This window comes from Lolium rigidum, chromosome 2 (genome assembly GCF_022539505.1).
Source record: "Lolium rigidum isolate FL_2022 chromosome 2, APGP_CSIRO_Lrig_0.1, whole genome shotgun sequence".
NCBI lineage: Eukaryota > Viridiplantae > Streptophyta > Magnoliopsida > Poales > Poaceae > Lolium > Lolium rigidum.
This window is the reverse complement of record NC_061509.1, coordinates 66,242,777-66,257,485: the sequence shown is the minus strand read 5'-3', so window position 1 is coordinate 66,257,485 and position 14,709 is coordinate 66,242,777. Positions and strand designations below refer to the sequence as shown.

The following is a 14,709-nucleotide window of genomic DNA, read 5'->3' as shown; positions in this document are numbered from 1 at the left end:
ACACTCTGCAGTTTTCTTGCCTAAAGGAAAGAGGCCACTTCAATCTAACTACGATAATGTAGCAGCATACTGTCAACCCTAGTCCATCCAATCTACTCCATGGTTGAATCTGTTATTCCTTCTTCCATGTCTTTTTTTTTATGATCCTTCTTCCATATCTGATGGCAAACAAAAGGATACATAATGTCAGAATACGGTTTACTTCAGAAGTGCTGCAACAAAGCAAAGTAGGAAATAATGGCACAAAATGCATGTCAAAAAAGACTACAGAGTATTACAAATTGAGAATATAATACTGTCTCTAAAAAAGGTAATCACCTAAAGCAATTCGATGGTAAAATCTTTTAGTGCTATCAAGAACATTAGATAAGAAATATGGTTGTCCATCACTACCATGGCAACCAAATGAATCTAAAGATGGATTTGCAGGTATTACTTTCTCAAATGTGTAAATCGTCTGTCTTCTGTTCTTATGTTTGGCCCAACCTGTCTTGAATTATTCTAGAGTAAATAGCCCTAAACTTCATGGATGCATCAATTAGGTTCATAAGTTTCATGAATCTGACATATCAATATTCAGGTCCATGCTTGCACAACTCGTTCAAAGCTGGCTAGCCCACAAAACTGGCAAAAATAACTAAACTGGGGGTAGAGTCATGAATACATCTCATCTTAGGGTGCCTGACCCAACAATCGTCCAACTCCTCGTTCCTAAGGGTTTGTTCTTTCCAGTACTCAATGCTGTCACGTCAGAACGTCGCACTGCTGCTATCCTGCTCATCATCGTGATGATCGGATGTTCGCTGTCATCTGACTTCACCGACAGTGAGACTATAATGGACCTATCTGCACGTTTGCTATGTGCACTAAACATCAGCAATGGACCATGGTCAAGTTATACAGGGTATCCCCTATAGGCATGGGGATCGACCTGAATCCAGATAGAGCCTCGCAGCCCTAGACCGCAGATGTGTCAATCCAATCAGGGTTAGGCAAGGAATTGTTAGTCGTAGTAGGATTGTATCTAGACTCTGTAAAGGGAAAATCCCTACTCGCGCTACCCCTCACGAACAGCGCCGGCAGGCAAGCGGCAATATGTTGACCCACATGCTCCCTTGAGAAGTCGATGCTTTTCCAGGTCACCTCTCGTCATCATCGATGGAAAAGATGAACAGAACTCATCTGTTTCGACCACCTTAAATTGTCAAGCCCGGGAGGAGGGGGCGGGTGCTTTAGGGTATCAAATGGGTGCCATGTGTTAAGTATCTTACTTTAGGCCTTCCCAATTCAGTTCCACACAGTGAAGAGGTTTGTCAAATCATAGTATCTGTAAGAACTGAGGATACACACAAAACGAAATCCACAAGGATTGAGGGTATGCTACAAAAGAAAAATACCTTGTAAAGTCCGATAATGTTTTGAAATACTAAATCACCTTTCATTGCTAGCTGCTAAGTAGTATTACGAACCTTCTCTATATTAGTTACTATAATAGAAATACAAGGTATGCAGCATCTATGAACATTTAAGGAAATTAGTAACCAGGGTAGCATATCAGAAGTATCTAACCTTTTCGAATGGTTGTTGAATGACATCATAGTAGTGGTGCTTATAGTATCTTGTGTCCATCCAAAACTGATCGAATACAAAAGAAATCAACAACACTTGTACACCGCTAGCAATTAAATTGTGAAAAAAAGGCATAGCTCGGTACCAGGTGACTTTTAAGCATCCACCTACGATAAGCATCACCGACAACCTAAGGTGGACAAATAATCAAGATAAAATTAAAAGAGCCAATATAAAACATAAAACAATATCCAAGTGATTAAATGTCCTACCTCTTCAAAAGCATCGAGCCATGAGCTGCATGAGCTAATCATAAGTGACATTGCTCGATAATCCTGGCATTTATAGAATATTGAATTAAGGTTCACCAATTATTTGAAGCACAAAAAGGGTTGACACAAGAGATCAGACCATAATTCCACGAATAACATAATAGTCTGGAAGCTGAAACGATGTGAAAACTTGCTTCTTGAATGCAGCCACAAGTTCTGAAAAGTGAGATTCATTGTCCTACAAAATCAAGCACACAACAACAATGCAGACGTTACAGAACTAGGTCGAGCATTTGTACTAGCAACTATAAAGAGTTCATTGATGGGACAAGTACCGAATCGGTAGCATCATCGGCAATGCAAAAAAAACCTTTATCGCCCAGCTCAACAATCAAACTTTGAAGTCCAACTCTCAGCTGAAAGTTGATGCATCCACAATCAAATGGATAAGAAAAAGCATGCAAGTGCATAACTGGATTGCATAGGTTACAAGCCAATGCAAGTTGGATGGAACAAAGATTCCAGATGCTAAATCTGGAGAATAAATGACAACAAATAGATACCTTTCTGAGCTACTTACAAGTAGAAAAATACTCCCTCCCTCCCAAAATAAGTGGATTAAGTCTGTCTACATGTTTTTAGTGTGTAGATACATCTCCAGAAAACGTTGAGCAAGTTATTTTTGGGGCAGAGGGTGTGCAATAGATTGCCCTCTAGGTCCTTGTATTGTTTTCTCACTTCTCATATTATCTAAGAGCAGCTCACGTATTATCAAACTAATCAAGTCCATAAAAAACTGAATTGTGAACCATTTTAGCCTCCAGTCACGTGTAAGATGAAAACACTTTCAGATGATGTTTGGTTACTAATTTGTTTTAAGGTGACATTATGCAGATTTCAAGCAAAGCAAAATGAAATCAATTCATACACAGCCACACATGACCAATGGCAGAAGCCTGCCCATGCGTACAAACCATAATTACTGGATTCACTCCAACCCACCATTAACCTGGATCCCGATTGAGCAATCAAGATCAGGGTTCAAAATCGCTGAAGACTGCCGTTGGTTTGGGAGGCGATTTAGTCAAACTAAGGGAACGGAAAACTAATAAAACACGGCATTAAATCAAGAGATAAATAAGAAAAATCATGTCAGAGTCGCCGCACACCACTGCAGTTTTCTTGGGGCACTAATTAAAAGAACACATACAGTATCAAAAGTCTGCATGAACCTTTTATCTAGTGGAGTTTCCAAAGAAAAGTTTCATGTAATCTAAATCCTACAAGATTTTAATATTCCATATACAGCTTGACTGCCCATAACATAATTCCATAAAATTTGAACCTTTTTCAAAGCCATTACTAACTGTTGTGTGGCAGGTAAATAGCATATGTTCTTCAGAAGAATGTCTAGATAATAACTAGTCTACAAGATCGGCACGCCCGTATGAATCGGCTTGTATAGTCAAGCAGTAGATTTGGCTCATTAGAAGTAAAATGCCTACTGTACTGAAGGTAACATCTTCCAAGGAAAATTAAGCACAGGTCAGAAGTAAAGATGGTTCTGGATACCAATCCAATGATTTCACTTCTGTGTCACACAAATAACATTTAATTAATCTGATTGCTCTTGAATCTTGGAAGATTAGGTATAATATAGTACTTCGATTTAGCGACTCCTACGTACACGCAACAGATTAATCTTCTTGACTATTGAATGGGAGTTGGTGATGGTGGTGGTAGGTGGATTTCATTTTTGTGTCATACAAACATCATTTAATTTATCTAATTGCTTTTCAATCTTGGAACGTTGGGTATAATATAGTACTTCAATTTTCTGGCTCCTACACGCAGCAGATAAATCTTCTTGACTATTGAATGGGAGTTGGTGATTGTGGTGGTAGTACATTATCTCCTCACACCAATCCCTTCCTGATTTTCCAAGCCGGAAATGGTCCCTCCTCTGCACGTCTATAAAAAACAAGCACTTCTTGCGACCATTCCAATTTGCACATAACCCATTGAATTTTCCAAAGTCCAAACCTAGCTGCAGGCACAAACACGTCCTCCCAAGACGACACATCTGCCTCCCGGTTTCTCTTCATTGGACATTCAGCAGAGAGGACTGGCTATGTGTACCCACCACCACCATCCCTGTATCTAAACGTGGGCGTCGCCGTTCAGCACATCAACTCCAACAACCCCCCTACGCTGCAGCCGCCGCCAGCCACTTGTCTTCTGCCTCCCCGACTGTTTCCTCTGCTTCAGTCCACCCGTGGCCAGCGCTCATGCTAGCAACTAACGCTCTGATGTCAAACCAAGCAGGAGCAAGGCGAACCCCGTAGAGCAGATGTAGCATCCCTATCTTGTTTTTTCTGCAAATCTTGCTTATGTTAGAACCTGTATGGCTGAGAAGGATGGTGTTTGGACGGCAGGGAGGTGCACCACATGGCCGTATGTAAGGAGGCTCCAATTTTGTTTTGGATGGTGAAACTAATGGCAATATTATTTTTAAGGAACTTAATTTCTTTTCTTTTTGAGGAATCTAATCAAATACAGCCGCTATTTGGGTGCAGAGAAGTTATTTTGCACCCAGCATATTTTTACGTTATTACATTCATTAAATTATGTTTTTTATATAATTACATTCATATTGACTCACAACAACAAAAATCGACATAAATACAGTGTAGGAGTCATTACTGTGTAAAAAGATATAAAAATATGTATTTTGCGTAGTATATTTTGTACGTCACGTAAACAAAAAAAAATATGTCAAGCCTATAATTATATTCTCCTTGATTTCCGAAGTAAGAAAAATTTTACATGATGTAAAAAATTATACTCCCTATGTCCCACTTTAGGTGGCGCACACGTTTTTCGAGATTTGAGTTTGACCATTGATTTGACCAACTAAACATAAAATATATGATATGCATGTTATACCATTGAATTCGTATTTGAATAAATTTTCTAATGATACAATATTTTGTAACAATCGACAAATATTTAACTGATCAAATTAGTGGTCAAAGTTTGGACACGCATAACAAGGGCACCACCTCCATTGAGACGGAGGGAGTATACTGTTGCAAAGAAAGAAACAGGGTGGAATACAGAATAAATATTCTGCGACATGGGGGTCAAATAGCGCGTCCAATCCAATTATTGACAATGTAATTTCGGTTGTTTGCAACTGAGATCAGAATGACACCTGTCATTCGTTTGGAGTTTATTGTATTCTTCTTGGATGTATGTATGATGTATCTGCAAGCTTGTTGTGATAACGAAATGTATTCTTCTTGGATGTATGTATGATGTATCTGCAAGCTTGTTGTGATAATGAAATGTTGCATGCTTGCTGTTAGGTGGATGCTCATGTGGATGGGTGTTAGCACATATGCTTGAGATTTAAAATACACAGATCTTCTAGTTAGGATTATGTTCACATGCATGATTTCTGGATGGAAATATGTAGAATTGCTGACCAAATTAATAGGTACTATTCACATGTTCTCATGTAGAATTACTATCTCCTATTTGAAGATCCTATGCAGCATCACACTCAAATAGCCCATGGCAATTATTTCTTTGTGCACCAATTGACAAGACTGCTGACATTTTTTGTTAGCAATTTCCAAAATCCATTTAAGGGTTCATAGTAATTTATGAAGCTGATTCGAGGCATGACTAAATTTAGTCAAACAGTGTTTATAGACTGGTGCCATGCCTTAAGTAGTTTGTCCACCTTCAGAACACACCGCCTCTTGAATTAGAAGAAACCATTGACACGGGAGCAAGCATGCAGCAACAGATGTGTCCTTATAGCATTGCGCTATTGCAGTAGATACATGAGAGAGAGAGAGAGAGAGAGAGAGAGAGAGAGAGAGAGAGAGAGAGAGGATTTTCCATTAAAACTACATGCAAATGACCTTCATACCATATGACTAACAATGTAGAATCAGCAACACAAGTAACCCGATAAACATAAACTACAAGTAGCTACAGCAAATTCAAGGACAAGTAGAACAAATAGAAAGCGCACCTGCTCGTCATTAATAGCATCTTGAACACATTTGTAATATGAATTTAGTTGATATTGCATGTCCATAAATTTAGCTCTTCGCTGTAGCAAGATAGAAATATGTGATGAATGCATTTCCATGAAAATATGATTCATAAATAAGGTCAATCTATTAGTGAGCACCTTAAAAGACAACTTAATGAGATCATGATCCAGAACTGAAAATTGTGTGGGTAAGAGATTATCATCAAGAACAGCATTCAGTGCATCATCCTGTGAACCTCAAAATACAAGTTAATGAGGCAATATGTATGCAGGCACATATAAATAGGGCATTGTTGCAACAATTGAAGAACTAACCTTGTAGATATGCTGATCTAACGCACCTGAAGCCAAATGTGCATCAAACTTTTCATGCAATCTTGCTTGTTCTTTTGCAACATGATACTGAAAAGAGAAATAATTTTGTGATATACTAAATGTAGCCAGAGCAGTAATATATTGGAATTTTTCTTGTGAAAATAATGAAAGCCTGAGTTTGAAAAAACAACAGACCACTTTGTTTTGGCAACAACAATCCTGTTAAATATTGGCCAAAAGAAAACATGTATCTGCCAAGCTGTATTTTGTAAGGAAGAGGTTACATAATTATGTCAGGTTAGAAGTCTTAAATATTGGTCCAAAAAAAAAACATGTATCTGTCAAGCAGTATTTTGGAAGGAAGAGGTTACAGAATTATGTTAGGTTAGAAATCTTACTAGTGAGATGGGTAAAGAAAGGTTCACACAAATACATTACAGAAGGTAACAAAAAAGCTCTTCTGTATGCTGTAAGTTCCAAAAGGTCAGATATGTTGCATCTGTTTTCTTTTCTCTTTTCGTAGTTTCCTCTCAATCATGTACACTAATAAATATATTCCAGTTGACCATCTAATAAAATGTTGCATATGAAATAATGCACTAAATGCAGAACGAAGACTTTGCTCAAGTAATTACAATAAAAGGTAACAAATAATTTAATTGCCATATAAAACAGGCACTAAGAAAAATAGTTCTGTAGCGCACGCATGTGTGTGGGATGACGAGGGCTTTAGAAAGGAGTGATTGTATACCGTTTTGTTCATGTTGTCAATATAATTTCTTGCGTAAGTTACCAAATGCACCGGAAAATCTCCTATATCTGGTTGCAATGGCTGAAAAGAGGAAAACTCATATGATAAGTATATATTTCACAAACTGTGAACACACCGCGGGGGAGGGGGGGGGGGCATACCTGCAGATAAGTTATCTTTTCCAGATAAGTCGAATGATGAAGTATTTCCCTAAGCACATGTTCGTGGCCCTGTGTAATCAATTAGAATTTAATTAGAAATTGACGAAGAACATAGCAACATTAGCTCTAAAAGTTTCCTCATGTTACCCACCTTACGGATCATAGGATGGAACTGAGGCTCCCACAACAGCAACATTTCACAGAACTCCTGAGGAAGGAGAGTGATTAGAGTAATCCTCAATAATATGCATCAGAGTACGAAAATTCTCACCTCAAGAGCAGATACCCTAAGAAAATCAGCAAGACCAGGATATCCCTCTAAATTTCTCACATGTTCCACCATACTGTCGTCATAACTTGAATGCTGCATGTTTTACACATATCTTAACTCACCTTGTAACACTTTTAACTCATTTTAAAGATAAAAAAATGGAACAATTACCTGAAGATAAGGTTTAAAATCGAAGAGTCCACAAAAAAATTGAAACATTTGTTCATTCCGTCTCTGCCAATGCTTTACAGACATTTTCCGCTTCAGGGGTAACAAAATAAAATAATCATTAGGCAACATATTGATATATGTGAAAAAATGTACTTCCTCCGATCCAAATTAATTGATTCAACTTTGTCTAGATACAGATGTATCGAGTCAACAAACGCATCTACATACATCCGTATCTAGACAAAGTGGAATCAATTAATTAGAATCAGAGGGAGTATTTTCTTCTGATAGTACATCCACACAACTTAGATGATATTACTTATACTTGTTTAACATTTTTTAATATACATAATAAAATTCATTGGAGCTCTTAGTTTTCACACAGTATACTACTCGGAATTATACTGAAACCCAGTTAAAATTTACATACTGAAATCACGTGCCACATATCATGGTGGCCCATTCCACTGTCATATATGCATGGTAAAAAATAACAGTGTTGGGTACAGAATAAAAGTAGCACCGATAGTAATGTTAATAAACTTACCGACAAAATATCTAACATGGTCCAGACGTAATCATGAGCGGCGCTATCAATACCATATTTGGATTTAAAATCAGGTTTTAATTTATCAAAGAGATCCAACGGAGAAGAATAATCACACTGTAAGTAAACAAACGATCATATAAATACGTTTTGCGAATCTCAGATTACTATATGGAAATTTAGGGGTGAAGTATTGAATCAATAAAGAATTTACCTCCAGGCAGTCCTCCATTTCATTCACTTGATGCAACATGTCGACATAAGCTGCAATATATTCCCTAAACTCTTCTTCAACCTGATGTGAGCGCAAAATAAGGAAAACTGATAAAAAGAGAAATCATTTCATGCTATGTAAAGTACGTAGAGAATTAATATCAAGTGAGGAGGAATGAGAAACATATCAACATCAAACGAGAGCGAGAGGCAATATACCTTCCAAATCGAGACTTCATGCGATGGTGCGTTTGTACAATGAGAAATTTGCTCTGTCAACCAACTTTCAAAGACTTTGTCAATGGTTTCATTGTGTTTTTCTTCACTCATTAAACCCTGAAATTTGAAGATTTCTTCAGTGTTCCTCTGTTTCCTTTCCCAATAAATCCTAAAATTTAAATATCTCTTCTGGTGATTCCTATATTTTCTTTCCCCGATAAATCTCAGAAAAATGTTATCCAATCGAACAAACATTCATATTTGATACATCATTGCTACAAAAGGGAAGATATAAACATAAAACACGAACTTAAATTGTACTGATTAATTACCTGACTTGGATTTTGAACACAACAAAATGCCTCACGACAAAGCTCTTTAAGAACATCAAGTTGAGTGCTTTTCAAACTTGACTTGAAAGCTAAACACCGAATGAGAAGAGGAATCACATCATCTTTGATAAAAGATAACGCATCATCAAGATGTGCAGCAGTAGCAACTTGTATGACTTCATAACAAAATGAAACTGACGTCATCTTTGCTTCATCATCCTTCCATTCTCCAAACATGTAGTAGATTAAACTCAGTACTGGAAGCCTAGGGACACTACGGCATAGAACATACCTACAAGTGAAACAACATATTTGAAATAATACACAAATAAAAGCCCATCAACTACCCAAATACTTTAACAGAAATATAAACAGTTAAGTTTAGTAGTATTACCCAACAAGAGACCTTGAACAAACTAACTCTGAACATCCATTTGACTTTGGAGATGCTATTACAGCAAGCAATTCTGATGCTGCACGGGTCAATTGGATAATAAGACTCGATCCAAATTTATAAGCACCTTCTTTTGACAAGGAAATGTCAGGAGTTTTATCAGGAATTTGCACTGAACCGTTGTGCAAAAATAGGCGCCATGACTTATGAAGATTGGTGCGAAAGTAGCTGAAGATCGGATCTAGAATATCATCAACCAACTCTGGCCAAAGTTCTTCAGAACAACTTTCAATAAGTGGTATAATTTTATACATGATAAGCACAGTGAGCTGATCAAATCCCATCCATTTCAGAACCTTCTTGAGAGTACCGCATATAGCTGAATAATCTAAAGATCCATCAACTATAAGAGTAAAGAAGGGGGCTTTTGATACGTGTCCCTGGAACGCAACATTCATAATTAATAATTAACTTACATGCAAATATTTTTTAGGGAAGAGTATGGGTGCATCCACAACAATTTCAAAGGCAAGTAGTAAATTAATTTTAATCAATCATGTATTCATAAATATAATATTACAAGATCTTCACTTATGCAAGAAAAAAAGGGAGACAAAGCAGAAACATGCAATACCTTCTTATTTGAAAATCCTGGAACTACAGCAGGTTTATCACTCGAATGAGAATTACTTCCATTATTATCAGCATCAACATCAGTAATCAGACTGCTCTTTGCATCTGCCACCGTTAGCTACACAGCAGAAATACATCAGTACAAAAAGGGGTCCTGATTCCTGGAATTTTTTAGTAACCTCAGAGCAGGAGTTACGTAACATTATTTTTAGGTGAAATCAGGAAAACTACCTCTTCCAGCCTTTTGTTCTGTAGTTGCTGAGCTATATTTTCAAAAGCATCAGAATTTGCAACAGCATTCCTGACGATAGTAATGACATGGCCGAGGTGGTGCTCAAGAAATTTATTTTCTGATACCACTGTTCTTCTTAACCTCCTAGCGGTCACAGGAGTCTGCTTTGCTATAAACCAAAATTGGGGGATTACATTAGTCAAGCTAACTCATGCGCTAAGTAAAATATGTACAGAAATAAGCAAAATAGCAATACCTATCTCAAGTAGAGTCTTGTCGGGTAATATATAAGAAGTGCACTCATCCTCAGCACGAGCGACACTATCTCTCCATTGGTACAGACCCTGTGATTGAAAATAACTGAGTCATGGTAGAAAGCGCTTTCATTTCAGCATCTAACTAGGAATTAGATAGTCCTAACTGGCAGTATAGCACTGGCTATTAGCTAAGCAAAGGCATAAAATACAAAATAGAATAATTTCTTAAATAAAATTGAGATATGTTTTTTCACTAAGGTGGGGTATCTATATAGAGTTATAAGCAGCAAAGTAGAAAATAACAAGGCATCTACAGGCACTAGCTAACACCATGTTCATTTCAGCAGAATGTCATGAGTATGCGTCGAAGTGCAGAAAACTTATCGAGGGTCAACATGCCAGTATCATGAAGAACTGCAAACACTTCAAACAGGGAAAGAAGATACTTACAGCAAGAACTGACAGCTGCCTTGCGCTCAATTCATGTGCTTTTAGCCTGAAATACATAAAAATGGAATTGCATTGCTTGAATAAGTTTTAAATACAAATACATTGGTTAGCCAATAGAAATACAAACCTATGGAATGGCAGACTTTCAAGAACACGCCTGTCAAATAGTTGCTCCACAGGGAGTTTTTCCTGGAATGAGACAGACATGTCACGCCTGCCAGTTTCAGTGATACAATTTCGCATCACATCTAGTCAACTCCCCTAGCCTAAACCATTCTAATGGTCATGTATAAACTAGTTGTAGGCTCTCTACTTTCAAACATTCATACAACTTGGCAATGCTTACGTGCAATGCTTGCCAACCTTTCTAATGCTTTGTTCATAAACTTGCAATCTACGTGCAGTGCTTGCCAATCTTCCTAAGGCTTCAAATTCTCTATATGATTCATTCACAGTAGGATAGTTGCTCCTTTGACACCTTCCATCCATAATTTGTATTACAAATTTAAAAGCACAATCATCAGAAACAATGGGCGATGATGTGAGATTAACACAGACATGTGCAGAAATTACTAACCAGTGGGTGTGTGGGACGGGCAGGCGCACCAGCATGAGGGCTCTTCTCAAGCAAGGCATGCTCGAATGGCTTGTCCTGCGGTCGTGGAAGAGGAGCGCTGGGGGTACAGAAGCGCAATTTTTCCTTTGTCCCCGATGGTGCCGCCTTTTTCACGGCTTCCTCCTGCGACGCGGTCTTCCGGCCTTCCGCCTCCTTCTGCTCCCGCTGCGCCTTGAGCTCTAAATTATCGACGGCAAACATGACGAGCAGGTCGTCGTTGCGGACAACGAGACAGTCGTCGAGAGGTCCAATCTAGGGGAACGGCGACTGCTGCTGCTGCTTCGGGAGGAGGTCCAATCTAGGGTTCGAGGTACAAGGGGAAAAGGTAACGAGAGTGTAATTAAGGATTTGGGACGAAGTGGAGAGCGAGAGAGACGGCGGCGCTGGCCGCTGGGGCAACGGAGGACGGCGCACCGGCTTCGCCCGCTCTGGCTCTGCGACGCCCTGGCCCGGCTCCTCTCGCTCGGGGGAAAACGGAGGGGGCGATACGCTGGAGTCTTTGTTGGGGGAGTTTTAAGTAGGCAATGTGAATTAAGGGCATCTCCAACCGAGCGACTCAAACGGATGCGTTGGGCCGTCCATTTTGGGCCGTTTAGGTGGTCGCACGGACACGCGGACAGCGGTCCGCATCCGTGTGTCCGTTTGGGTCGCACGCGGCACCCAACGCGGCGACCCAAAGAGACGTCACGTGGTTCGTCTTCCTTGCGCAGCGCTGCGCCATGGCAGGCCTCGACGGGACAGCCATGGTGGGCGGTGGAACGCGCGGGAAAGTTCCCGCGCGCGAAAAGGCCATTGGCGCGCGCTCGCGCCCAAGTTTCCCGCCAGGCCGCCGGCTATAGAAGACAGCGGCGGTCTCACACAGACCGCATCACCTTCCTCTCCCCCTCCACCTTCTCCGGCGCCATGCCGCGCACCCCTGCGAGCCACGTGGGCCAAGCTCTCCTCGCCGCCGGGCCAGGTTCCCGCGGACGGAGGAGGAGGAGCGCGCGGACTCGCAGTGGGTCGCCAACGACGAGGCGCTCTGCGTCGCTGCCGAGGCGGCGGCAAAGAAGGCAGGCGACACGGAGATGGTGGAGGCGGCCGCGGACGGCTGGCACGAGAACGCGGACGGCTGGTACGAGGCCGCGGAGGAGGGGGCGACCGCCGCGGAGGAGCCCGTCGACGAGGAGGACCTCGCGCTGGCGAATATCAACGCCGCCATCGAGGAGCGTCTCGCCGACCTCACACGCGTGACGAAGGAGCACGAAGCCACCTGCCGGGCCGGCCGCCGCCGATTAGGCGACCTCCTCGGCCAGAAGAACAAGTTGCTCGCTATGCGAGCAGCCCGTCACCTCATCCAGATGCCCTCGCCCGAACGGCGCGCCCGGGAGGCTGCTGCGTCGGCGGAGCGCGGCCGGTAAGAGCGCATGCGCCGGCGGCAGGAGAACCACGAGGCCCAGGCCGCCGGCCGCGTCCGCCTGGAGGCACGCACCGCTGTGGAACGCGCCGCCCTGTAGGAGCTTGAGCTATGCGGGAAGCGGATGGTTCCGCCGCAGGAGGCGGAGCGCGAGCGCGCCCGAGGTGCGCGGACGGAAAGGAGGAGGATGAAGGCCTCCGCCGAAACCGCCGCCGCCGCGCCACCCAGCTCGTAAGCTGGAGTGGAATCCTCACGCGTACAGGCCGCCCGCGTCGAGTGAAATCCACGGCCCCGACGGCGAGCCGGCGAGGAGCCGCCGGCCCCGTACGTATTAGGATAGAAGTAGTAGCTAAAAAAAAATTTGTAATGGGTTCTTTTTAATGAAAAAAATGTTTATATCTATGACACGCGGGCTAGGGGCGGACAAGGGGCGGACGCGAGTGACCAGCCTTTCGCGTCCGTGGCCACGCAAACCCGGCCCAGATTATCATCCGCAGAACTTGCTGCAGAAAAGGCCATTTAACCTTATCATGCGCCTTTTCAAAGTCAATTTTAAAAAGCACCCCATCAAGTTTCTTCCTATGCATCTCATGAATTGTCTCATGAAGAACAACTACTCCTTCTAGAATATGTCTTCCAGGGATAAAAGCCGTCTGTGTTGGTCTAATCACTTTTTGTGCTACAGAAATTTGATTTGTCGCCACTTTAGTAAAAAATTAAAACTCACATTAAGCACGCATATAGGCCTATATTGTTGTATATATGTTGCATTTTCCTTTTTAGGAAGCAAAGTGATCAACCCAAAATTGAGTTTATACAACGACAACTCCCCCTTCTGAAAGCTTTCAAATAAAGCCATCAGATCAAATTTAATAACCCCCCAAAAATGTTGGTAAAACTCTGCAGGGAAACCATCTGGTCTAGGTGATTTATTATGTTCCATTTGAAAAATAGCGTCGTGAACCTCCTCCATTGAGGAGTTCGCAATTAACCTTGCATTCTCATCCGCCGACAATTGCGGAATATCTACAATTCTACCTTCATCCAAGGAAACAGAACTAGGTTTTAGATCACCGAATAATTTTTTATAATACTCAGAAATATAAACTCTTAGATTATCATCCCCGACAATGGTACCCTCATCTTGCTCAAGTTGATAAATTTTCTTTATTCTATGCTTGCCATTTGCTATGAGGTAGAAATATTTGGTATTATCGCCCCCTTCCTAGATATATTTTACTTTAGCCCTTTGCACCCACTTAATCTCTTCCTCTCTTCGGAGCTTATTTAAATTTTCATTAGCTTGTTTTAAAGTGCGTTCCATAAAAGATAATGGCACTGATTCTGCTTTAATATCCAACGTGTCTATAATGTTCAATAACCGAGAGAAAGAAGGTCTGAGGGCAGTCAATGATAATGTTGGTGGTTACTCGGGGGAGGAGGATAAATGGAAGAGATTATGGAAGTTGCATGTTCTACCGAGAGCACAAGTTTTTTGGTGGACGATTCTCAAAGGTATTGTGCCTGATTACGCAACCTCACTAGGCAGCATGTTAGGTGAATAGTGCTTGTTCAGTTTGTAAAACAGCTCCGGAGACTTTATTTCGTGCAATGATGGAATGTGGGAATGCGACTCAATTTCGGACGGCTACCTAAGAAATCTTGCATCTGAAGGTACCAAGGTTGCATCCTGATACATGGATGATGGACATTTTATGTGATCCCATGTTTAATCAGAGGGAGCGAGAAGAGTGATCTCGATCATGTCAGCCATTTGGGATTCAAGAAACCGATGGACACAGGATGATATGGGGTGTGTCCCTAGTAAAATTGTTGAAGCT

The 14,709-nt window shown here is 41.2% G+C and overlaps 1 protein-coding gene across 2 annotated transcripts; it reads right to left on the bottom strand.

The window, feature by feature from the left end:
* Window positions 1-9: 9 nt before the first annotated feature.
* On the bottom strand, window positions 10-11,853 carry LOC124691866. Of its 2 annotated transcripts, XM_047225146.1 has the most exons (24): window positions 11,434-11,853; window positions 10,984-11,045; window positions 10,857-10,902; window positions 10,406-10,493; window positions 10,149-10,318; window positions 9,285-9,724; window positions 8,891-9,182; window positions 8,559-8,675; window positions 8,341-8,421; window positions 8,127-8,243; window positions 7,580-7,669; window positions 7,409-7,501; window positions 7,289-7,345; window positions 7,138-7,206; window positions 6,977-7,057; window positions 6,226-6,312; window positions 6,049-6,138; window positions 5,887-5,967; window positions 2,177-2,257; window positions 1,981-2,079; window positions 1,842-1,904; window positions 1,715-1,759; window positions 1,570-1,635; window positions 10-158 (listed from the first exon to the last, which is right to left on the bottom strand). In XM_047225146.1, the coding sequence occupies exons 1-24, from the start codon at window positions 11,671-11,673 to the stop codon at window positions 93-95; spliced, it is 2,721 nt and encodes a 906-aa protein (XP_047081102.1). In that variant the 5' UTR covers window positions 11,674-11,853; the 3' UTR covers window positions 10-92. The 2 variants fall into 2 exon arrangements, with proteins under 2 accessions (XP_047081102.1, XP_047081103.1); XM_047225147.1 differs by lacking the exon at window positions 8,127-8,243.
* Window positions 11,854-14,709: the final 2,856 nt, after the last annotated feature.

Excerpts from the sequence above, each read along its gene's own strand:
- LOC124691866 (XM_047225146.1), bottom strand. The coding sequence starts at position 11,673 with ATGTTTGCCGTCGATAATTTAGAGCTCAAGGCGCAGCGGGAGCAGAAG. Across the intron at positions 9,725-10,148 it reads AGAACAAAAGGCTGGAAGAG|GGACACGTATCAAAAGCCCC; the intron begins GTAGTTTTCCTG and ends GTTGCGTTCCAG. Across the intron at positions 1,760-1,841 it reads GGCTCGATGCTTTTGAAGAG|GTTGTCGGTGATGCTTATCG; the intron begins GTAGGACATTTA and ends TGTCCACCTTAG.